Genomic DNA, 24,580 nt, shown 5'->3' on the forward strand with positions numbered 1-24,580 from the left:
GAGCTGACAGTAACGCAAATAAGCACACATTACACTGTGGTATGCATAAGAGCATCCCTGAGCTCACAACGCGTCAAACCTGGACAGGCTACAGCAGCATAAGACTTAATAGGGTCTACAAAACAAGTCTAATAAATACCTAATAAAGTGGTAACTGAGCGTAATTGTACACATGACTGACAGACATCAAGGCTTAATCACTATCTGACTTAGGAGCTTCATTCTACCCACAGTGATGTTACAATGAATGTGTACTATTAAAAAAGGTTCACGTCACAAAAAGCGCCCCTGATTAATATTTCCCCATTTTAACCAGATATCACCTCAGTCAAAAACAGAGAGCAGAAACCATGTCAATGTGTACTTACGTATGGCACAGCCTGTATGTGGTCCCCCCACACACCCTGTGGTTCCATATTCGCCAAGGCACTTTCTCAGCTGTGGTCCCTTTCCTATCCATTACCTTAACTGCTTTCTGCATGTCTAAAGCCCAAAATGCAAAAGGAGGGTAGGCTGTCCAGGCCAGCTTAAAAAAAGAAAGAAAAAAAAAAGAAGTATTATTTAAAAAAAGCTATGTGACACATGAAAACCAACTGGGTAAACACAAAGGGCCATATTTACATACATGAAGCTCGCAGCGCAAAATGCATCCTGACGAGAGTGTGTTGGTGTGGTTGCAGTCTGCCTGAAGTCAACGTTTTATTTATGAAGGCTAAAGGCGAAGGCGAAAGAGAAGAGGCAGATCTTAAACATCCATCCATCCATCCATTATCTGAACCCGCTTATCCTGATCAGGGTCGCAGGGGGGCTGGAGCCTATCCCAGCATACATTGGGCGAAAGGCAGGAATATACCCTGGACAGGTCACCAGTCCATCGCAGGGCACACACACCATTCACTCACACACTCATGCCTAAAGGGCAATTTAGACTCTCCAATCAGCCTAACGTGCATGTCTTTGAGTACCCGGAGGAAACCCACGCAGACACGGGGAGAACATGCAAACTCCGCACAGAGAGGCCCCGGCCGACGGGGATTCGAACCCAGGACCTCCTTGCTGTGAGGCAGCAGTGCTACCCACTGCACCATCCGTGCCACCCAGATCTTAAACAGTAAAGTTAAAACACATGTTTAGTGCATTGATACTGCGTGTGGCGATATCGATGTATCGGCTGCCACGTAAAAGCCTATCCAGCGCAGGACAAAAACCGTTTACGCCTCGGTTTACGTCTGCTCTTTAGAGGCGGAGAAATTTCACACACAAATCGACTCTCATTAAGTGCGTGAACTTGAGTAAGTGCAAGTGAATACATAATCAGCCATAATTATAATATATCCACCCTTTATTTACGCGATCCGCCCTGAAATGCATTGCGGCTGAAAATCGCCGCAAAAAGCTTAGTACATCTGGCCCGAAGTCATTAATATTCATCACTGTTCTGTTCCATAAAGCAAATGGTGTTGAAGCACTACAAATCTTTTCATGCGTGCAGAGTTCAAGCACTGCCTGTCAGAAAAATTCTCTGGCCTCTCTGCAATCTGTCTTACTGGCTGATCCGAGGTCAGCTCTTTGAGTCATTGTTCGCTGAGCTCTGTGATGTGGGCTCATAGATCAAAGCAGCCTTTATAAAATGGCTTAGCAGCACTGATACTTTGCAAAACTGAATTTTAAGCAGTGGCAATTCATTGATTGCTCACTGTGAATGACCAATCGATGATAGATGAAGTAGAGCAAAAGAACTGATGTGAATTAAGTAGCCAACCAAACCTGTACGACTCAACTCTTCATCTCGTTCCCACCATCTGATACACAGGTTTCTGCCCGTATCTCTGCTTGCCTGAGTGACATCCAGAGCTGGATGGATAACCACTATCTAAAGCTCAACCCAGGCAAGACTGAAATGATATTCATCCCTGCTAATACCTCTCCCCACCTGGATCTCTCCATTTCCCTTGGGGATACCACACTCACGCCATCACCCAGTGCAAGGAACCTGGGCGTGGTGATGGACAGCAGACTGTCCCTTTCCGAGAACATTGCGGCGGTGACCTGGTCATGCAGGTTCTTCCGATACAACATACGGAGAATCCGCCCCTTTCTCACCCCCTACTCGACCCAGCTCCTGGTCCAAGCGATGGTTCTGTACCGCCTGGACTATTGCAATTCCCTCTTGGCTGGCCTCCCAGCATCCGCCATCAGACCCCTCCAACTTATCCAGAATGCAGCAGCTCGTCTGGTCTTCAACCTTCCCAAATACTCACACGTCACCCCCCTGCTTACTTCTCTCCACTGGCTGCCTGTCATGGCTCGCATCAAATTCAAAACATTGGTGCTAGCCTTCCAAGCAGTTAAGGGGTCTTCCCCAGCTTACCTAGAAAAAATCATCAGACCTTACACCCCTGCCAGACCTCTTCGTTCAGCCTCCACAGGCCGCTTGGCACCTCCCCCTCTCCGAACCTCCACCTCACGCTCACGACTACTGTCTGTTCTGGCTCCATGGTGGTGGAACAAACTCCCCGTTGAGGTCAGAACTGTAGAATCTCTTCCCACCTTCAAGCGCAAACTGAAGACGCACCTCTTCAAGCAGCACCTCTCCCCATCCCTCCCTACCTCCCTGTGATCCTTAATTGTTGTCTTTGTGATTCGGTATTTTTAGTTGGCTAGGTAAGCAGTATTTGGATAGTTAAGTTTGGTCACTTTTGCTTTGTTTGTTTATTTGTTGTTTAAAAAAATAAAAATAAAATAGGCCCTGGTCCTTATCTTTGTTGTACGGGTAGCAATTGAAATTGTACCCCTAGGGTCTTTCAGCGCACTTAGCCCTGGTTATGGGCATGCACTTTGTTGTACGACGCTCTGGATAAGAGCGTCTGCCAAATGCCAAGAATGTAATGTAATGTAATGTAATGACTACTGAGACACAATGAGAAATTTTACACACTCAGGCATGAATTAATCTATATCTGGACCCAAAACTCTAAACTCTAAACTCTAAATGTTCAGATAGAAATAGTTACCCTGAAGGACTGGAGTGTGTTGCACTATTTGTTCACTGTCTCCTAATGTTTCAATCCATCAAAAAGCCATTTGTACCCGAGGAGAGGCATTTCACTTTGGGTCAAGTCAACGCTGACAAATTACAAACAACATAAAAAACGGGGGAAACCAGTTTAAAATGTCAGTGCTGAATTTTTTTTTTTTTCCATTGTGCAGTACATATTCCGTCCTATGAATTTCCATATTACAAAGAGGAAACGTCCCATAATATCCACACTGAGGCATGCCCTAGGGATCCAGGGAAAGACACTGATCTTTGGAACACTAAATGACTCGTCAGGCACATAGCCACAGCCTCGTTACAATTGCCCCCTAGGAAGTAAACTCATCTTTGGAAATTATTTACAACATTATCAGCATCATTAGAGAATCAACATTATTATTAAAGACAAACAAAAATGGCGAAAAGCATTGTTAGCTTTCCCATTTTCCATCAGTTGTTCGCTTTGAGTTAATTGTATTTTTTATCATTCAGAGCATGCACAATAAAAAAATCACTCATTGGAACAGTCAGCCCATTAAAGATAAAGAATACAATGACTTCAGGAAATACAAATGCTATATGAGGATTTCAGCAACATGAAACAGTTTTGCGAAACAGTTTTGTGAAAATTGGAAACACATTACTGACCAATCAGTAAGCAGGTGCCCTTATCCAGAGTAACTTAGAACAGTGGAGAATATCAGTGTCAACCTGTGATATCGCCCAGAGTCTGTTTAAAGTATAATTAGATTGTAGAGGACCAAACAAACTGGCAATTGGTATTGGAAACGGAAGTTAATTCCACTATACAGCAAATCCATTACACAGCTATACCTATAACATTATTATCTTAAAAGAAGATCCAGGGAAACAAACAGGATAGCTACAGAAGGCCAGGACAGCCATGATTTCTGATTGGCAGGGGTTGCTTTCATCCTGAATTGCATTCTGTAAGGGTAATTGTCTTAATTGATTCTTAATTGACAATGTGTGTTAACATAAAGACAATCACGTGATTACAAATAACCTTTCAGTGATAATCCTTATTACTATTAGACCACTTTCTGAATGAACTGCTTACGATGAGTCTTTCTCTGTCTCTCTCCAGCAGACAGACAGCCTTTGACCTTAATGTATTTGCTTCTCAGCTCGCACATTCTGGTCTTACAGCAAGGTCAACAAGGGGAATTCAGAAGACAAAATACTGATAAATGTTCGTGGCCAGCTTCATGTCTTTTTGTTTTGGTAAAGCCCCCCCTTTGGGAAAAGTGTGTATAAGAGTCTTACTGTGTCTGATGCAAATCAGAAAGCCGGTAAGCTTTCTCACTTTCTGTCATTTCTTTGCAAATAAATCCGAAAGTTAAAGAGAAGAATAGCTATTGTTGTGTTTTTACTGGATCTGTTTCATCAGACGATGCTCACCTGTGAAATGTTAAAAAGGGCATTTTTCCCTAACAATTCCCTCATCACTGGGGGCCAGAACAGACAGGGGAAGTGACCAAGACAACCAGGTGGTGAGGACAAGCACCCAGAGGTAGCAGAAGAGAGGGTACCCCTACTGTAAAATCCAGCTATGCCACCTTGAAAATGGAGCTGTTCTAGCTGGGAATGAGCTTGTCAACCAGCTAGCGCTGGTAGCTTGTCTGGGGTGGTAGCTAATCAACCAGCTACCAGCTGTTTCAAAATATAGCTTGAGCTGGTCAAACCATGTCAAGCTGGGAGCTGGTCTGAGCTGGTCAACCAGCTACCAGCCAAACCAAACCAACCAAAACCTAGCGGAAGCTGTTTTTTTCAGCAGGAACTAGTAGTCAAGAAGGGCCTAATGATGTTTTGAAGACATAACAGAGCTGCCTGACAGACCAGTCACCAAGGTTTAAATTTTCATGTGAGCTGAGATCAGTAGCCAGTGGAGTGAAATGGCTGGGCCTGGGGAGGATATAGATCTGGTGGGCATTAGCATTGAGGATGAGCTACAGAGGTCAGATGGTGGAAGTGGGTAGACCAGCAGCGAGGGAGTTGCAGTAGTCCAAACGGGAGAGGATCAACACCCGGATGAAGAGCTGTGTTGATTCGGAGTTTAGGAAGGGGCAGATTTTCTGGATGTTACAGAGGAAAGATCACCATGACTATCACAGATGGGTTTCCAGTATCACTCTGAGCTTCGTAGCAGATGAAGACGTCAACACTACAGTGCCGTCCACCGTGAGGAGAAAGTTATACAGGGAGAGAACTTGGATGGGAGACATAGCATCTCAGTTTTAGCCAAGGTCAGTTTCCGTGACAGTTTGCCATCCAGTTAGAGATGTCTTGTAGACAAGCTGAGATGTGTGCTGAGAGCAATGTATCAGCGGGAGGGGAAAACATAACCATATGCAGAGGACAGGGTAAACACTGACCAGGTCTATAAAGTTTTGTAAACTTCCATCTACGAAAGACTAAACTATCAAGAACGATTTAAAACAACCAAAATCCCCTGGGCTCCCTTATCACCAACCCAGAGCTTGATGAAAGACTATAGGGAGTCCAATCAGGAACTTCATGTGCTGATGGTATTACAAATGAGATGCAAAAAAATTACTCTAAGAGGTATTTGCACATTTTGAGTGTGGACTACAACTGTTCAATCATATTTTGAGTGATTCCTGAAATGTTCCTGAAATTGCTGAAGACCTATATAAAATCTATGGTGATTGTAGAGTGAGGCAGGGATGCAACCCATGTCTAACATCTGCATAAACCTGTGCTGTATGTAGAGGACATGGTTTGCCATCACCTACAAAACAGAGGTTACAGCAGAGCCTTGCTGTAAATGAGCAGAACTTCACCCAAATACTTGCTACCTCCTGACTAAGAAGAAAGCAGAAGAAAGCAGTTCCTGTGGAGCACAGTGTAAAAAAAAACTGGAGGGTCCCGGTGGTTGCAGGTTTTAGTGTTATTCCATTTATTCAGCAGCCCAATTAAGCCTTGGAAAGGGGTACATAGACTCTTGAGCCAATCGGTGACCAAGATTGATCACTTATGGGCTCAAAAAACACAGCAGACTGTGGCCCTCTGAGAGAGTGAGTAAGCATGCAAGCATGACCACACATTGGGGACACGTTGTTAATGTAGTCACTGCTGTGGTCGTGAGATTATGCATATGTATGTGAAAGGAGAGATATCTGACAGAAAATAATTAACCCATGACTGTGGGTTAAAATCAAAGCCTAAAGGATCTTGGGTAAACGATGGACAAAATTACAATCTGTTAAGCAAGTGGCATTTGAGTGACAATGATCTGGCAGTCCCGCCAATGGCTGCCACTGGCAGACCCAGTGAAGTGAGACAAACGAGAAAAGGAACCAATGGCAGCTGCCGACAGAGACTACTGTCTGTTCTGGCTCCACGGTGGTGGAACAAACTCCCCGTTGAGGTCAGAACTGTAGAATCTCTCCCCACCTTCAAGCGCAAGCTGAAGATACACCTCTTCAAGCACCTCTCCCCATCCCTCCCTACCTCCCTGTGAACCTTCATTGTTGTCTCTGTGACTTGCTTTGTGTATCGGTATTTTTAGTTGGCTAGGTAAGCAGTGTTTGGATAGTTAACTTTGGTCACTTTTGCTCTGTTGTTTCTTTGTTTCTTTGTTCAAAAAATAAATAAAATTGGCCCTTGTCCTTATCTTTGTTGTACAGGTAGCAGTTGAAATTGTACTTCCCTCTAGGGTCTTTCAGCGAACTTATCCCTGGTTATGGGTATGCACTTTGTTGTACGTCGCTCTGGATAAGAGCGTCTGCCAAATGCCAATAATGTAATGTAATGTAGTAAAGCAGTTGGAGTTGGTCAGACTCTGGGGACAGGGGGCAGAAAGAGGCAGACACAGAGAGAGAGAGAAGGACAGAGGGAGGAGTGAGAGAGGAGAGAGGGTGGAGAGGTTTAATCAATAAAACATTTCTCTGGATAATTCTACTTATTAAATGCCTGAATCAGACAGGGAATAGGGTGTCTCATAATCACACACACCAAAGTAATCTCTCGCTTTCCTGCCGTCGGTTCTTTAATTAAATCCCTCAGGAACACACCTGCTGGCTGAGAAACACGGTGGCGCTGGCGGTCGGCAGGGGGTGAGGAGACGTATCCGCGCGCTTCCCCTCTTCACCGTTTCGTGCGTCTCTCAGTCTCTCTGACAGTGCCCTTCTCCGCTCAACCAGGAAATGAGAGGCAGCGGATGAAAGTGAGTTCCTCCCGCGCATGGCTCGCCCGATTCTACAGGCTAATTAGACATTCCACAGACAGGCAGGGGAGATGTCATTCTTAATGTTCTATGTAAACTCGGCCAAGACATTATCCACGCTGCACCGCTAATTAGTACATGCCATCAGAAAGCCGGTGGAATGAACAAAAATTCTCATTCATTAAGTGAAGGATGCGTCTTGAGCTGATGAATTAATTTGGGGAAAAGAGATGCCAAGGAATGGTATGTAATTATTGCTATTGGCTGAGTTTCACTGGGGGAAAGTGACCTATTCTAATGAATGACTAATTCCAGGTCTTTCTATAGATCTGTTAACATTCCTTTGGCCAAATATGAGACACAACCAGTTAGACACTCTGAGGTCACCCTATTCTGTAATGTTGTCAGGGTGGGGACACACCACTTATATATCTGTAGGAGTTGTGGGGGGTGGATTAGAATGGGCAGGATGCGGCAAATTAAATGAATATGACAGTAACACATATTCAAAGCACATTTAAGAACATCTAAATCGCAAGGCAAAACGGTATACAGAAAGGGATGCACACTTTTTGGCTGCAATAATGTGTCTACTGGCTATCACGGGACAGCGTGGTTCCGTGCATTTGTAGGCATAATCTCACAGTCGGCAGTCAAATGAAGAAACAAAAAACGAAACAAAAAAATAAAATACACAGTGCACACGATGTCATCGCGCTGCGCAGATCGAATCCTGTCCCCTGGCAGCATCAGAGCCCTGTATCCCCCAAACCTGACCAACATTTCCACACGCAAGAACAAAATCCACACCTTAGAGAGCTGTACAGGGCAGCATCCTACTTCCACACTAAAACTATGACAGGCCACTAGCTAAAGGTGAAGTACAGTACTGTGCAAGTCTTAGGCACCTGTATAACATTCTGTACAGATAAGATTCCTTCAAAAAATAATTCAATGAAAGGTCCTAAATAAACGTACTATGCATTTTACATTACATTTTAGTAATTTGGCAGAATAATAAAAACTGAATCAAATCAGTATTTTTTGTGATCACCCTTCAGTGTTAAAACTGCATTACTTCTCTGAGATATAGAACTGCAGGTCAGCTTTGGCTAAGACAATCAGCAGGGAGGTTGTTCCCAGCATGAACTTGCCACAGTTCTTCTGCAGACTTGGGTTGGCTCCTTGCTCCTGATCTCAGACAGCCTTGATCAAGTTTTTATGTTCAAAGTTGTAAATTGCTTACAGTAATGTTACTTTTTAAAATTAAATACAAAAATGTCTCTGTCAAATTAAATCTTTTGGAAAATGAACATTTAGAAATCTCAAATGTGTTATTTTATACTAACACACACACAAAAACATATACATAATAAAGTCTAAGGTGCCTAAGGCTTCTGCACAGTACTGTACATCAGCAATTTCACATAAAAGAAACAAGACCAAGTCAAACCTGACACAAAAGCTTTTATACTAATTCTCGCCACTCTTTTTAATATCGCTACATAATGAAGCCTTTCAAACTTCAACACACGGCAGCTTTTAAATTTCACTGAAGTCCAAGGATCTTTTTTTAATGTTGCTGCATAATGCAGCTCTTTTTAATCTCACTCCAAAATGTAGCTCTTATTAATGTCACTGCATACTGCAGCCCTGAACTGGAGTAGCGGTTGAACCTGTTAACACGGCTAATTGCTAATTCCAGTGCACTTTGTGCAACCTGCCTGAGAATCTCGCCGTTCAGCAGAACTTCATATTGGCTCTCTGCGCTGCTGAGAACTGCAATCGAGGCCGACAGGTGTAAAATCACCTGTCAGCAGTCCAGTGGCAGAGGAGATTTATGCTCTGGGCCGTGATACCAACAGGCAGCACATATTCCCACTAATAACAACCTGCCCAAGAATATGGCATCTATCAGGCCTCTTTAGCTACAGATGCCATTTAAAACTTTGGGGGGAATAATAATTTCTTGTACTGTAAATGGCTGGCACTTATAAAGCGCTGTACAATTGATGCTTATCAGTCACCCATTCATACACACACACACACACACACACACACACACACACACACACACACACCAAGAGCAATTGGTTAGTGCCATGCAAGGCACATGCAAGGCACATCAGCAGCATTTTGGGGTTAGCTGTCTTGCTCAGGGACACTTGGACACCAGGCGGGATCGAACCGGCAACCTTCCGACTGCCAGACGACTGCACTTACTGTTTGAGCCAATGTCGCATTGATACTGTATAGTGCTTTTCTCAGCGGGCAGTGACACAAAGCATACACAGATGAGGCCGAGTCTCGCCTCAACCACCGCCAATGTGTAGCCCCTGTATGGGTGATGCACGGCAGCCATTTTGAAACAGACGCTCACCACACATCTAATGCAGAGGCAGAGAATGATATTTACCCAATTTCTTAATCAAGCTGGAAGTTTACTGTGAGGTGAGAAAGGGAGAGAAAAAAAGCCCCAGTGACGAACCTGCTGCGTTGCCATGAGACATGAGCTGTGTATGAGCAATACATTTACATGTGTAATAATTGGACAGATTCGTGCGTCACACGCTTAATCATATCACACCTGCTGGAGTCGGGCGGCGCTCACACCGATGGGGACCCAAGATAAAGCGGAGGAGGCGCAGGACGGAGGAGGCGCAGGGGCTGCAGAACTTCGAAACGGACGAGGGGCAGCAGCAGCGGGAGACGCCGGAGGAGCACCCTGCCTTACCTGTATCCTGACGGGCCTGCCCCGACCTCTGACCCCTGTTGAGGTTGCCGTGGCGACTGAGGCGGCAGGGCCACATGACTCATCCGGCCTGGGGGGGGGGGCGATGAGGACCCGACAGCAAGAGGTAAATTTAGCAGCGCGGGTCGGCGTCTCCTGCTCAGGCCTGCCCGATCTGACAACTTACCGGAACGATCTCCCCCCCGAAGCATACTGGCAGGCTCCTGACCTCGCCGATTCCCGCCCACACAGCGACTCATGAGGGCTGCGATCCTCACCATCAGCCGGACAGTGCAGCCGCTATACCCGCTCCCTTCACTGACAGTGACGAGGGCTGGCGTGGCAGAGAGAAGACGACCTTATCGCCTGAAGAGGAGATTAACTGCGCTGCTAAATACCACCCAGCCTCAACTAAGACAATGAACGTCAGCGCCAGCCTAACCTGCTCATATTGTTTTAGCCCAGATCCAACCTGCTCACTCTGCAGTAGTATTAAACCAACCTGCTCACTCTGCTGTAGTATTAAAGCGATCTGCTCACTCTGCTGTAGTATTAAAGCGATCTGCTCACTCTGCTGTAGTATTAAAGCGATCTGCTCACTCTGCTGTAGTATTAAAGCGATCTGCTCACTCCACTTCAGTACTGACCCCATAACGATTATTTCTGCTTTCCAGGTACCTCGGAAACTTGTAATTATGACCATTCTGACAAGGAAAGATACATTGGGAAAAGCCCAATACCCAAGTGTATACATGCAGAGATATTCCTTCAGCAGTGATATGCCCCACAGCCCACAGCAAGATTTTGACCCTGTCTGCGTCTCAAAAAGGCAGCAGGAGCATCGCCCAGGGAGGGTTGAGGTCTGAGTCCAAATTGACAGAGGAGGTCTCACTGCCAGGACAGGCTGATGAATGCAACTGGACAAGGTGAGCTCCGACCACAAACATTCAAGTCCACAAGCGAGAGGCTTTTTGTCCATATTATTGGACAAAACACGAAGATACATGAATTTTTATTCACCACAATAAATAAAGAACGAACAGAAATAAATCTTAATTTGTTTTTTAGCTTTGAACTCATAACAGTCTGGTTTTATCAGCATTATCCTAAAGCAAGGGGCTACAACCCTGGTCTTAGGGAGCCTCAGGGTCTCCTAGTTCTAATAGTTATCCTGTATTCTATTGATCAATAAAACCAGACATATTTAACCTATTGCTCGATTTAATTGGTTGACTATTTTAAGGTGAAAGCCAGAATACAGCGCCTCTAGGACCGTGGTTGGTGACCCACGCGCTAGAACGTGGCTGTGGGAGTCTGTTAATCGCCAGCTAGCCAGTTAACCAGGTAAAAAGATCCTCCGGGTTCTGTAACCGCATCCCCATAGGGACCGATGTGGGGAAGACATCAACTCAATATTGTCGATTCTGTTCAGAATTTCACAGAACCGTCCGTTAATATTCCCTTCGTAATCCAGTTGACCCTGTAATTACAGAAAGGGCAACAGTCAACCTGCGAATCCAAAGTGCAAACTTAAACTTTACCGTTTTTTTTCTTCAGATGGCTGTGCCATCGTTCTTCGTGATTCCACAACCTTAGCGACGCGTGGGCCCGCGGTTTTCTAGATGGAAACGGACAACTCGTTTTTGAGGGTATGGGCATTGTAAGCTGGTGGGTGTTGCTGGTTTTTCCCACTCTTGGTTTTTTCTCTCCAGGTATTCTATGATTTATTAATCATAGAAAATGAGAGCCGAAACAGAGACATGGTCACTGTGGAAAGTGCGTGTTCACCCCACTGGCAAAAGCAGTCCGTTCGGAGGAGGCAGCTGGCACCATGTCCTAAGGGTGCAAAAATACCATTAAACGTATTCTTTGAGTACTCTGTCAATGTAGACAGTGTGGAGTAAGGTAAGGGAAGAGAAAACGAATTGGATTAAACGCAGCCTTTCACCGTCAGTCTACAGAACCACTGCAGTTATTACTGTCAAGTGAAGGTTTATTGCATAAAAAAACTGACCTATTGCAGCAAATTAAGCAGACGTGTACAGGAGACTGACTGATAAATTAAATTAGACCAGCCTTGATTCTAACATTTCTTCGGCGGAAAGATTTCCTTTTCGCCTAAGTGCAACTTAGGTTTTATGGAACACTACTCCAGAGACATTACTGGAAAAAAAAATTCTGATGCACGTGTCCCCCAAACAGAAGCTTGATTTTAAAGACAGCAATTGAAAAATACATTCCTTCTGTGTTTTTCCCGAGTTCACTTCAGACGGAGAAATTACACGACACTGCCACCTGGGCACGCAATTCTCACACCGCCTGTTCGCTAGCTGTGCATTTAACTGCTTCAACTGCAAATGACCGCAGTGACATCTAGTGCTACTAATGTAGATTTTCCAACAGAACTTGAAAAATCCCTGAAGACCTGATAATTCAAAGTAAATCTGAACAGTTTGAACATAAGCTTGCATTTTTTAAACTATTTCAAAAGATAAAAAATATCAAAGATAAAAAACAAAAATACATATGATTTTCAAACAGGATGTATTTTAGATGGCATGTGCGCGTATTGTGCATAGCACACATTTTCTGAATAAAATCAGCTGTTATTATAGGCTATATTCTATGTCCTCAATTTCCACTATTCACCAGGGCGAATAGTCCTATATGGATAGCAGACGATGCATTAATTGGCTTGTAGTGTAGAATAATGTATGCAACAAGAAGACCTCAAAACAACAATTTGCTGGTCATATTAAGCTCATCTTTAGAGATATTCAGTAAAAAAAATTACTCTTCATAGGGTCTCTTCATAGGGTCCCTTCATACTTTAGCCGCAGTCCTATATGCCATTTAAGAGAAAAGACAACAGAATAGACACCCTTTTACAGGTATTGTATCAAAGTTTACCGCCTGTACAGAGTACTCAGGGCAGAATATGTCAGCTGTGTAGGCCATGGACATGCTTGCAGTTCGGAAAATGACAAGAGAGGACTTGCTGAGTCAAATGAAACATTTCAGCTTCTACATGTCCTTCAGTACGCTTTATTTCTCCATGCATAGTTTGAACAGGAGTGTAGTGGAGCTGCTGTAGAAACAAAATAATCATTAAAATCTTTTGTAAAACACGTTGTGTCATGAAATATAATCGAGTAGATCATATTAAACATCCCAATGTACTGCCAGCCCTTGAAGGGGTTGTTTTGGACAGGGAAAGTGCTGTTGAAAGATAAATACATTAGAAAAGAGCCTCTAGACCTAACCACAGTGCAAAAAAAGGTGTTAGAAAGATTGTTGCAGCAGGCGTGCATGGTTCCTGTCAGTGACGCTTGCTGGAAATGACGCTTTTTGGTGTGATGGAAATAATCACGGGTTCATGTAAATCCAGTAAAATGTAGAAATGAGCACCTTTCGGAAACATAATGAAGACAACAAACAGGACCCATCCACTGTCAACAGAAGTAACATCTGAGCAGTGCTTTTGTCTCCAGTTCTGCATATGCTCCCGGTGAAGGTAGGGGAGCACTTCGGTCATTTTGTGAGTCTCCCGCGGGGATCTTGAGTGGCTGGTTGGAGGCGTGGCTACGTTGGGTGGAGGCGTGGCTATGCGAATCCACTTTAAGGCTTGTTTGAGGTGACTGCTTTACGTGAAGGCTGAACTGAATCACTGTATCTGTAAACAAACGGTGTGTCTCTGCATGTGCCTGGGTGAGGACTTATGCGCATGTCTGTGGGTGTATGAATTCATGTTTGGGTCTACATGTGTGAGGGGAAGTGCACGTGAGGGTTTATTACGTGTGCGGGTGCATGTGCACGTGCTTGAGTGCACACGTGTGGGTTTATGTGCACGTGTGTGGGTTTATGTGCACGCGTGTGGGTTTATGTGCACGTGTGTGGGTTTATGTGCACGCGTGTGGGTTTGTGTGCACGTGTGTGGGTTTGTGTGCACGTGTGTGGGTTTATGTGCACGTGTGTGGGTTTATGTGCACGTGTGTGGGTTTGTGTGCACGTGTGTGGGTTTATGTGCACGCGTGTGGGTTTATGTGCACGTGTGGGTTTATGTGCACATGTGTGGGTTTATGTGCACAAGTGTGGGTTTATGTGCACGAGTGGGGATTAGAAATGAAAACAGATATTTTCCCTTCTCATTTTCCTTTTGCATAAAATTTCATGATGAGAAAAAAAATCTGACAATCATCAGCAACACGGACGACACTATGTGGGGAGTGGCTTAAGCCTGACACTGGTCTTAAAAAGACTTCTAAAACACAACAAAAAAATCTTTCCAAAGCTAAAAATAAAACAAATAGAAAAAGTAACATTTAAAAAGGTAGTCTACATGAAATCAGTGAGGACCAAGATAAATATTTTACATCCAGCAGAAACACAGGTTCAGCCGAAAATTGTCCTTGACTTAGGAGTGAATGCACGATTCTTCACAAACTCAGTTTGGAGAGTTCGTTTTTGTGATAAACTGTGTGAAGAAAAATTTGAGCGAAAGTTAAGGACATAATGACTGAATCTTGGTGTGGAAATCCAGTCACTCGATCGTGGTTCAAAGAATAAAAAGTACCCTTTATCGCTTCTACAGTCATGGAATAAAACTCATTTCTCAATTCAGAGACAGAGCCAGTGTCTGAGCAAACTTTTACAGTATATACCTCATCAACGCAGTCCCTGTAGGAGGGACTTTGCCACTAGAGGGAGCAGTTCTCCCCCCCCCCCCAACACCACAACATTGATGTAGACTTAACAAGTTTTGGAACATTTGGCTGGCAAATAATGCTCAACTTAATCAGAAATAAAATAGTGGAATAAAGAACAACGAGGACCCAAACACAAAATATCTGACATGGAACACGTCAGGAGCTCAGGGAGACGGGGCCTCCCTGGGCACGCTTACAAGCGTGCAGGTAGATTTAGGTTTAGTGTCATTAAAGACTTGACCCCTGTTACAAATTTGTAACGGTAGTGGGAACACCAGGCAATGGAGGCGACGAAATGCGATGAGTGACAGGCGGCACGGCAGGTCCCGCCCTTGGACAGGCCCGCTGACACGGTCCGTCTGTCATCGGGCGGAGGGGCGGGGCTTCACTTGACGTGCTCTGCGCTGTGGGAGGAGCAGTAGTACTTCTTGTGGGCGATGAAGGTGGACAGGCTGCTGAAGCGGATGTTGCAGAGCCGGCAGTAGCGGGGCGTACCATTCTGCGGGGGGGAGACCTGCGCCGCTTTGGGGGAGATGTGGTCGTGGGCTGGGGGGGGGGTGGTCCGGGGCAGGTTCGGCCCCGCCTCCTTCGTGACCTCAGGCGCGGGCGAAGCGGTCGGCGGGGCGGTGGCCGACGGGGGAGTGGTTTCGGTTAGGTGGGGGCTTCCGTTCAGCGGGGGGGGGGGACGAGGGGGAGGAGCTCCCGTTCACGGCCTCCATCTTGGTTCCAGGGCTGCCCTGGGGGGGCGTGGCCTCGCTCCGTCGGCTCGGCGACAAGTCGCCAGGAGACGGGCCGTGGGGCAGCCGAGTCAGAACCAGACCGTGCACGGTCCTGAAGTGATCCATCAAGTCCCCCCCAGCAAAGGCACCCCCTAGAGGGCAGTAGGGGCAGGCCAGCGGGGCGCGGCTGGGGGACGTGGAGTTCGGAGACACCCCCTTGGACCCTGGCGTGGGCGGGCTGTGACTGGGCGACCGCGTTTGGGCGGGAGGCTCTAACCGCTCCGCGGGGCCAGCTCTGGGGGAGGTGAGGGTGCACAGCTTCCCCAGCGGCTGCATGGGCCGTCGCTGCAGCGGGACGGGGCAGTAGTAGGCCTTGTGCGCCAGGTAGTTCTCGATGCTGTTGAAGCTTATGCTGCAAGCCGTGCACTTGTGGTAGTCGTTCAAAATGGCGGGGGCGGGGGGTGTGGGCGGTCGCGGGCGGTCTTGCGGGCGGGGCCTCTTGCGGAGGTCGATGGGGCCGTCCCCCTCGGAGCGGGGCGAGGGGCTGGAGGCCGGGGCGGGGTCGAGGGCGGGGGCGGGGGCGGAGCAGGCCAGGGCGAGGCTGCGGGCCGCGTGGATCTCGTACATCTTCTTGCGCTTGCGTGTGCGGACGGGCTGCGGAGGGAAGCCGGCGTTGGCGGCGGGGGGGCGCGGGCTGCCCGGGTGGTGGCGCCAGGCGCAGTAGAAGCGCTTGTGCACCGTGTAGTTCTCGTGGCGGCTGAAGCGGATGTTGCAGGCGCGGCAGAAGGTGCCGTTGGGGTCGTCCCCCGCGTCCTCGCCCGAGCCTCCGGGGCTCTGGCTGCCCTCGCTCGCCTCGCTCCCCCGCCCCCCGCTGTCGCCCTCCGAGCACGGGGCCTCCCGGGGCCCCGCCCCCTCCGCCTTCGCCTCGGGGGGCTTCCCGTCCCCGACAGCGGCCCTCGTCTGCAACTCCGAGGAGACGCGTGGGGCGGGGGCTCCGGGTGAGTTCAGCCTGATGGCGGGTGGAGACGACTCCGTCCTCTCCTTCGCCTGAGGAATGGCAGGGTGCGGGGCGGTGGGCGGGGCGGTGGGCGGGGCTGCGGGCGGGGCAGCGGGCGGGGCAGCGGGCGTGTCCCCGTGATGGTGCCGGCTGGAGCAGTAGAGCCTCTTGTGGACGTAGAAGTTGTTGACGTTGTTGAAAGTGATGTCGCACTCGAAGCACGTCGCCCCCTTGTGGACAGGCCTGGCGGGGGTGGGGACGAGGCCAGCGGCCGCAGTCGGGGCGTGGCCCTGCCTCAGGTGGGTGTGCACCATCTCCGTCATCTTGGCCAAAATCTCAGAGGCCTGGGGCGAGGGGCCCTGTGGCCCCGGGCTGGAGCAGGGCGTACCGCTAGAGGGCTCCACTTTCACCGGCCCCAAAGCCAGGCTCCTGGGAGAGGGGCTTTGAGACGGCGAAGCCTCAAAGTCAGAGTGCGGCTCCTCCTTTACACGCACGCCGGGCGGGTGGGCGGGCGAGCTGACCCCACTGCCCGTGGCAGGCAACCCATTGGGCCGTGAAAGAGGGGCGGGGTCCGGCAGGGCCAGGCTCATTGGTTCAGGGCTAGCGGAGGAGGAGGGGCTCTGTGGAGGGGCGGGGCTCTGTACCTTCAGGTGGGTCTGAACGTGCTGCTGGAGAAGGGCGATGGTGTCGGCGGGAAACCCACACACCTGGCACTTCAGCACCACCCCACAGTCCTCACCCAGCCCTGCCAGGAGCACAAAAATTACTATTATTACTATTAATATTATTATTATTATTATTATTATTATTATTAATAGTTCTTAGGACAGCCTTTTATATCAGGGCGGCCCAACCATTTTCTTGGAGATGTACGGTCCTGTAGGTTTTCACTCCAAATCTCACAAATCCCACCTCATTCATCTTGTCTAGCTGCTAACCAGGTGTGGATTGAAATGAAAACCTACAGGGTTATATAGTGACTATGTATGGAACACACATTCTAGAGTAGGGATCATCAACTGCAGCCTTCAAATCCAGATCCAGCCCTGGTTTTCTTTTCTCCCGGGAAATTACTGCTACTGATTGGCCAGATTGGCTTCACAACTGACTCCCAGATAAAGGGAGGGTGTAAAACCAGCACTTCTCTTCCAGAGTAACTTGAAGGTATTTAATATAAAAGCATGAAATGAATACACACATCACATAATGTAGATTAAATACAGATTCATTGATTTGTCAACTTCAGTCAATTTCCAGAACTTTCGTTTTGGTTACCCAAAATGCTCTGGGCTCAGACAGGGACGTTACCCAGCATGCTGTGCTGTTACCTGTCTTCAGCAGCAGCGGGGGCAGGGCGGGGCCAGGGGAGGAGCCCTCGCCCTGGCAGGCCATGTGGCGGGTGACCAGGTGGCTGGAGAGGCCGTCCCGTGTGCCGGAGACGAAGCCGCAGGCGTTGCACGCGCCGCTGTGCGTGTCCGTGTGCACCTTCAGGTGCCGCTCGCAGGTGGCTTTGGTGGTGAATGCAGACTGGCAGACCAGACACATGAAGGGCCGCTCACCTGAGAGACAGAGACAGACAGGGCCAGACACACACACACACACACACACACACACAGACACACACCGGGAAACAAAAAAAAAACATCCAGAGAAAATGTAAACAATCTGCATGGGCTGTGCCGTTGACAGCTGTTGATAGCTTAAGGTAAATGCCTTGATAGCTGGAATGGGCGGTTCTGAATCTCATATACAACCCAAAATAAGCGCTGTCTCCATAAAACACAATCCAGCAACATGGACGCTGTAAAGAAGCTGAGACAGAACTCAAAGGAACTCCTCAATGGAACTTTACAACACAACTTGACAATGGAAACTCAAAAGTGACCCTCAGACACTTGGGTGAAAAAGCTAATTGTTTTGGACTGAAATATGTGTTTATGCTTTACTGTTTGTCTGCTGTACTGGAACCTGAGAAATTTTGTGTCAAAAACTTCTGGTCCTCTTGGTTGGCTTAAATGGACCAGGTCAATCGAGCACAGAGAAGCATCTAAACCCAAAACAATGATGTATTTTATTCAGGACAAATGCAGCGACAGGCTCACCGCTGTGTGTGCGGGCGTGCGTCTCCAGGGTGCCGGGACTGCGGCAGCTCTTGCTGCAGTGGGCCAGGGGGCAGACGAGCTCGCTGGGGGGCTCTGACGGGGGCGGTGAGGCGGGGTCCTGTTTTCGGCTGGCGCAGTAGTACTGCAGGTGGGCCTGCAGGTTCCGCTCGCTCCGGTACCAGATCCCACAAGCCTTACATGGGAAGATGTCCTCTGGACCAATCACATGAGAGCAACCGCATGAGTGAACCAATCACAGTGCAGTTTGAACACGAGGACCACAAGTCAAGCTCAATGTGGGAAGAAGCAGTCATCAGACTCTTTTTTCTTCATCACATGCTAATATCTGGTTTTACGTCCTCTCCTGTACCGCACTTCAGCTTCTAAATCTACGAATTTGTATACTCTAGTTCAGTGGTTCCCAGGCCTTTCACTGGAGGCTTCCCCTGGACGGCCCTGTTTTCATTTCAACCCTAACAAAGCACACCTCATTCAGCAGCTAGAGATCTCATTGAGCTGCTAATTAGTAGAATCAGGTCTGCCAAATTAGGGTTGAATTGAAAACCTACACGATGGCAGATCTCCGGGAACAGGGTTGGCAACAACTTCTTTAGATAATATCTGACATTGACTTTGTAACTGCAATTAATGTCTCACGGTCTAAGCAAGTATGGTCAAAGGTGTCTGTTAAATCTCTCAGCAAAACAAAATCAACACATTTCTTATAATAATGACAACACCACTACTGTTACTGCCAGCACTACAACAGTTATTAATAATGACGGTGATAAAAATAAATAAATAACACAAATAAATGAATAAATCAAATAATTCCACTGCTCCCACCTACTGCCCTGACACCTTATCATGCTAATACGGAGCTGCGTGATCACGCGATACCGGAATGACGAGCGCTTCCGCAATCATTCCATCATCTCCATGGCAACACGCGAGCGGAGGTCGGGAGAGCGAGAGGCGGGGTAATCGAGATGATCTAGTGTCAGGGCCGCTGTCCTGGGCCGCTCAGATAAGGAAGTCTCTGGGATGTAATTACCTGGTCGTGCAGGGGCGGACGGGAATGTGAATGATGGGCTTTTATTCCTCAGGTTAATTTATGGTGATTCATCAACCTTTCATCCCGTCGCTTTAATTAAGACTCTTATTCTGGCCCGACTGTTGAATGCGATAAAGCCTCTTATTGTGACATCTGTAGAATGTGGTGAAGACTCTTATTGTAACGTCTGTAGAATGCGGTGAAGACTCTTATTGTGACGTCTGTAGAATGCGGTGAAGACTCTTATTGTAACGTCTGTAGAATGCGGTGAAGACTCTGATTGTAACGTCTGTAGAATGCGGTGAAGACTCTTATTGTGACGTCTGTAGAATGCGGTGAAGACTCTGATTGTAACGTCTGTAGAATGCAGTGAAGACTCTTATTGTGACGTCTGTAGAATGCGGTGAAGACTCTGATTGTAACGTCTGTAGAATGCGGTGAAGACTCTTATTGTGACGTCTGTAGAATGCAACGCAGACTCTTATTGTGGCGTGACTGTAGAACGCAGTGAAGACTGACAGTGATGCTATGTTAGTGTGAACATGAAGGCTCTTATGATGACGTGACTGCAAACACCATGAAGACTGTTGCAGCAGTGTTGTAGTACTCAAGTCGGGTTTCATGAGTCGAATCGGACTTGAGAACTCATGACTTGGACTCAAGCATTGACTTTACTTGGACTCGGAAATCTGAGCTAGATCTTGCAGTTCATCAATATTTTTTTGCAATAGGTAATCATTTCTCATAAAATACTATGGCCCATTTCTTGATGTAAACGTCTGTCAGGCAATGCCTCTACGATATGTATACGTATCAGTTAATAAAGTACACCAATCATCCACAACATTAAAACCACCTGCCTGGGGTGGCAGAGTCCATTATCCTGCTGAAAGAGGGGACGCTGCCATGAGCACTGTTGCCATGTACCAAGCACTTGGTCTGCAACAATGTTTAGGTTGGTGGTACGTGTTAAAGGAAAATCCACATGAATGCCAGGACCCAAGGTTTCCCAGCAGAACATTGCCCAGAGCATCAGACTGCCACTGCCTACAGTAGCTCTTCTGTGGGAACTCGGACTCAAGCATTGACTTAATTTGGACTGGGAAATTGGAGACAAGGTCTCGCAGTTGTTATTTTTTTTGCAATATGTCTTAATATTGATATTTAGACCCATTTCTTGTTTATCAACTCAACTTTCTTTGAGAGTATGTACATATAGGTATCAATTAATGAAGTTATTTTGTGGTGACAGCTGTCTCATTTTTGCCAAACTTGGAACTTGACTCAGACTCAACCTTGATGACTTGGCCCAGACTTGCCTAACGGAGACTTGACTCAGACTTGACTGACTCACATCTGGTGACTGGAACTTGGACTCAGACTTGATTCAACTACAACACTGTTTTGTAGTGACGTGAATATGAAGACTTATGATGATGCGAGTGTGAACATTGTGAAGACATGCCTGGTGTTGGCAGTGTGAACATTGTAAAGCTTCTTATGGTAATGGGTGTGTGAACATTGTGAGGACTCTTATGGTGATGGGAGTGTGAACATTATGAGGACTCTTATGGTGATGGGGGTGTGAACATTGTGAGGACTCTTTTGGTGATGGGATGGGGTGATGGGGCAGCCTGTAGCGTAGTGGTTAAGGTAAATGACTGGGACCCGCAAGGTCGGTGGTTCTAATCCCGGTGTAGCCACAATAAGATCCACACAGCCGTTGGGCCCTTTAGCAAGCCCTTAGCCCTGCATTGCTCCAGGGGAGGATTGTCTCCTGCTTAGTCTAATCAACTGTATGTTGCTCTGGATAAGAGCGTCTGCCAAATGCCATTAATGTAATGTAATGTAATGGGAATGTGAACATTATGAGGGCTCTTAGAGTGTGAACATGGTGGATGAACACTTTCATTCTGATACAAGTGCAGATGATTATCTTTCCAGCAGAGCCGCTAAAAGAGGAAATGCACTCAATTCCCTGACACAAGAGTTTTGCGGATATGTATCTGTCTATATGAGCTTACAAAGTAAATAGAGAAATCTAAGAATTTTGAAGGAGAAGATCAATCAATGGTTACAGCACTCTCAACTTCAGAAAAGTATTACCGTTGAAGCTGATCATGCAGCTTAATTGGCAATACCATCTATTGTGTCCATACACAAACACTCACACACACAATAGAAAAGGGCTGGAGACTCACTGTTGATAACAGCGGTGGCCAAGATGGCTGCCATGCCAGCCTGCTGAGGGAGGAGATGGATCTCAGGGTGTGGGTGTTCAGGCTCCTCCTCCTTCACTGGTGCATTGTGGGTCTCAGTGGGTCTGGGTTCAGGAAGCCTGACCAGTAAGCTTTCACCCGCCTGGACAGCCTTAGTTAGCTTACAGTACAGCTCCTCACCTGGGGGGGACAGAGTACGACCTGAGGCTCTGGGAGAGAGAGAGTGTGTGTGTATGTGTGTGTGTGTGTGTGTGTGTGTGTGTGTGTGTGTGTGTGTGTGTGTGCGCCTGTGTGTGGTTCAGAGTGTCTATGAATGTCAGCGAGTGTCTGTTGGCAATACCTTGGCTGTAGACGGTACAGTTGGCCTCTGAGTGGCTGGAGGTAACAGGAAGTTTCTTCAACCAGAGCTCTGTGTCTGTGCCAATTCGAGTCAAATCAGGTACCTATAAACACACAAACACACACGCATAGCAGAGTCAGTCCAGGAATCCTACAACTCTATAGGAAATGACTCCATCGGGAATAACACTTCTACGCGTGAAGTTTCATTAGTTGTGGCACCCTCCACTAGAGGGCAGCAGTCAGACATCAGAAGCCAAAGCTCTGCCAAAGCTCTCATAGTACTGTGTGACCAGGGGACAGGACATGCGTTTAATATAATAATTATTATTTATTTATTTATTTTATTCACAGACTTAAAAAAAGAATGAACCGCTCCAGTCCAAAGACTAGACAGTATACATAAATATATAAATATTATTGTGTACTAGGATGGAGGGGCTGACCATGTGGAGGGCCGAGGTTTAGGGTTCAGTCTGTGGGCTCGGGGTGTTGTGTTTCATGGGGGACACGCACTGATTGGGAGATAACTCTTCTATTGTTTTTCATTTGAAACTCAATCTGCAGCCATGAGCACTGCGAGCTGCTGCTAATTTGATTCAGCCTCATATAATGAGACTTGGGCTTGTTATTTATTTTGAGATAAAAGAGGAAAATGTAGTCTGACTTTGCTATGGAAATAGCAATACACAAGGGACAAGCACACACAAGTGACAAACACACACAAACGACAAACACACACACACATTCAGAACACACAAACATGCGGGCAGTCACACACACAGATATAAACATGAAAAACACTCACGGACATGCTCACATTTGCAGACACATACAGATTGAATAAAACTGATGGTTTTATTCAATCTGCTCCTCTGCGATCACACCAACTGAATAACTACTATTTGCATACAAGACAAACTGGACAGCAGATACAGTACGACGTCTCTGGGACCACAAATGCACAGAAACTAAGACCTTAAATGCACAGAAACCAACTCATCCTGACCCATGAGAATCAACCAATGCCCATGTACCTGTATGTCTGCATTTCATTTACAAACCGGGAGAAAATGTTCCTTACCAAACTGACGCAACTCAGCTTTGACATGCAGATCCCTCATGAACCACTAGGTGGCAGCTATCAGAAATGTGCATAAATGGAGACTCCTGTTGTCCATACTTGTGAGAGGACAAATATTGAAAAAAACATCACTCCATAATTTGACTAAGTAAAGTACTGCAGAACAGATGTGAATGTAGACGCATGCACATGGTATGGGACACACCTTGAGGTACACCCTCTGTGCACACCTTTTAAAGCACTTTCAGATATTGTGAATGGCAATAAGAATAAATGAAATAATAAATCATTACAATAAATCATTACAACAAAGTCAATAATTCACCCAGCGTCATACTGTATGGAAACACAACTTTCCCTTTCATTCACACACTTTCTCTCACTCTGTCCCTAAAACACACACACACACACACACACACACATAAAGAGTGAGAGAGAGAGAGAGAGAGAGATACAGTAACTGTATCTATCCCAGTATGCGCTGTGGTCTCCCATTGCTGCAGTGCTCTGGTAGAAGAGAGTGAGGAGTCTGACCTACTGGGACCCAGAGCCAGACTCTCACCCAGCCCCTCATTATATTTACATTTACATTGTACATTTTACATTTACGTTTCAGTCATTCAGTAGATGCTTTTAGTCCAAGCGACATCAAATCCATAAATAGCAAAAGACGGATGCAGATTATTAATGAATGAACATTAATCAGCACAGCCAGACTTTGATCTGCCAGATCCCCACACTGCTGCCGAGGCAAGCCAATCTAATTATTCCATCCAATATTACTGCCCTACCTTCACCCCAACCCTACTTCTGTGCCTCATACCAAGTGCTGCCTGCCCACCCCCGCCCCACCCTCAGTGATGTCTAAAAGCCCCTCCCCCCCCCCCCTCACTTCTCAGACTACTACAACCAGCATACAAATTCAATTCAATTCTTTCATTTGACGGTCTCATGATTCAAATTACAATTATTGAATAGAAACCCACATGTTCCAAAAAAACTCACCTGCTGAACCTAGCTACCTGTTCAATAAAGATACATCACCTAAATAAACATCACATTAAAAAACCCTGATCCGTCTCTCTGTCGACATCCCACAACCAGGTAAGATGAGGGTGTTTGTCTGTGTACTACCAGGCTGTGTCACATTATATCCCAGGGCTCAACAACAGAACAAAAAACCACCTGGATCCCTATACGCCAATATTCTTATGCTGGATTCTTATGCTCACGTACACATGCCACCAAACACACATGCACTCACTGAGACTGTTGTACACTCACACTCGTGCACTCGTGCACACACACACACACACACACACACACTTCATATCCCTCCCAGAGAACTCCATCCTCCAGGTGCGATGATATGCATGTAGATG

General features: G+C 46.8%; 1 protein-coding gene across 1 annotated transcript in view; it reads right to left on the reverse strand.

Moving 5' to 3' along the window:
• Positions 1–13,007: 13,007 nt before the first annotated feature.
• Positions 13,008–24,580, reverse strand: part of LOC133111098 (zinc finger protein ZFPM1-like) — a 48,111-nt gene continuing 36,538 nt past the window's right edge. Inside the window, exons 5-10 of the mRNA XM_061221253.1 lie at positions 22,116–22,218; positions 21,758–21,955; positions 18,503–18,715; positions 17,729–17,959; positions 15,289–17,145; positions 13,008–15,230 (exon numbers count right to left, since the gene is read on the reverse strand). Coding sequence (XP_061077237.1) covers positions 15,070–15,230; positions 15,289–17,145; positions 17,729–17,959; positions 18,503–18,715; positions 21,758–21,955; positions 22,116–22,218 — 2,763 coding nt within the window. The 3' untranslated portion in view covers positions 13,008–15,069. The remainder of the gene's footprint in view (positions 15,231–15,288; positions 17,146–17,728; positions 17,960–18,502; positions 18,716–21,757; positions 21,956–22,115; positions 22,219–24,580) is intronic.

This window comes from Conger conger, chromosome 15 (genome assembly GCF_963514075.1).
Source record: "Conger conger chromosome 15, fConCon1.1, whole genome shotgun sequence".
Classification (NCBI taxonomy): Eukaryota; Metazoa; Chordata; class Actinopteri; order Anguilliformes; family Congridae; genus Conger; species Conger conger.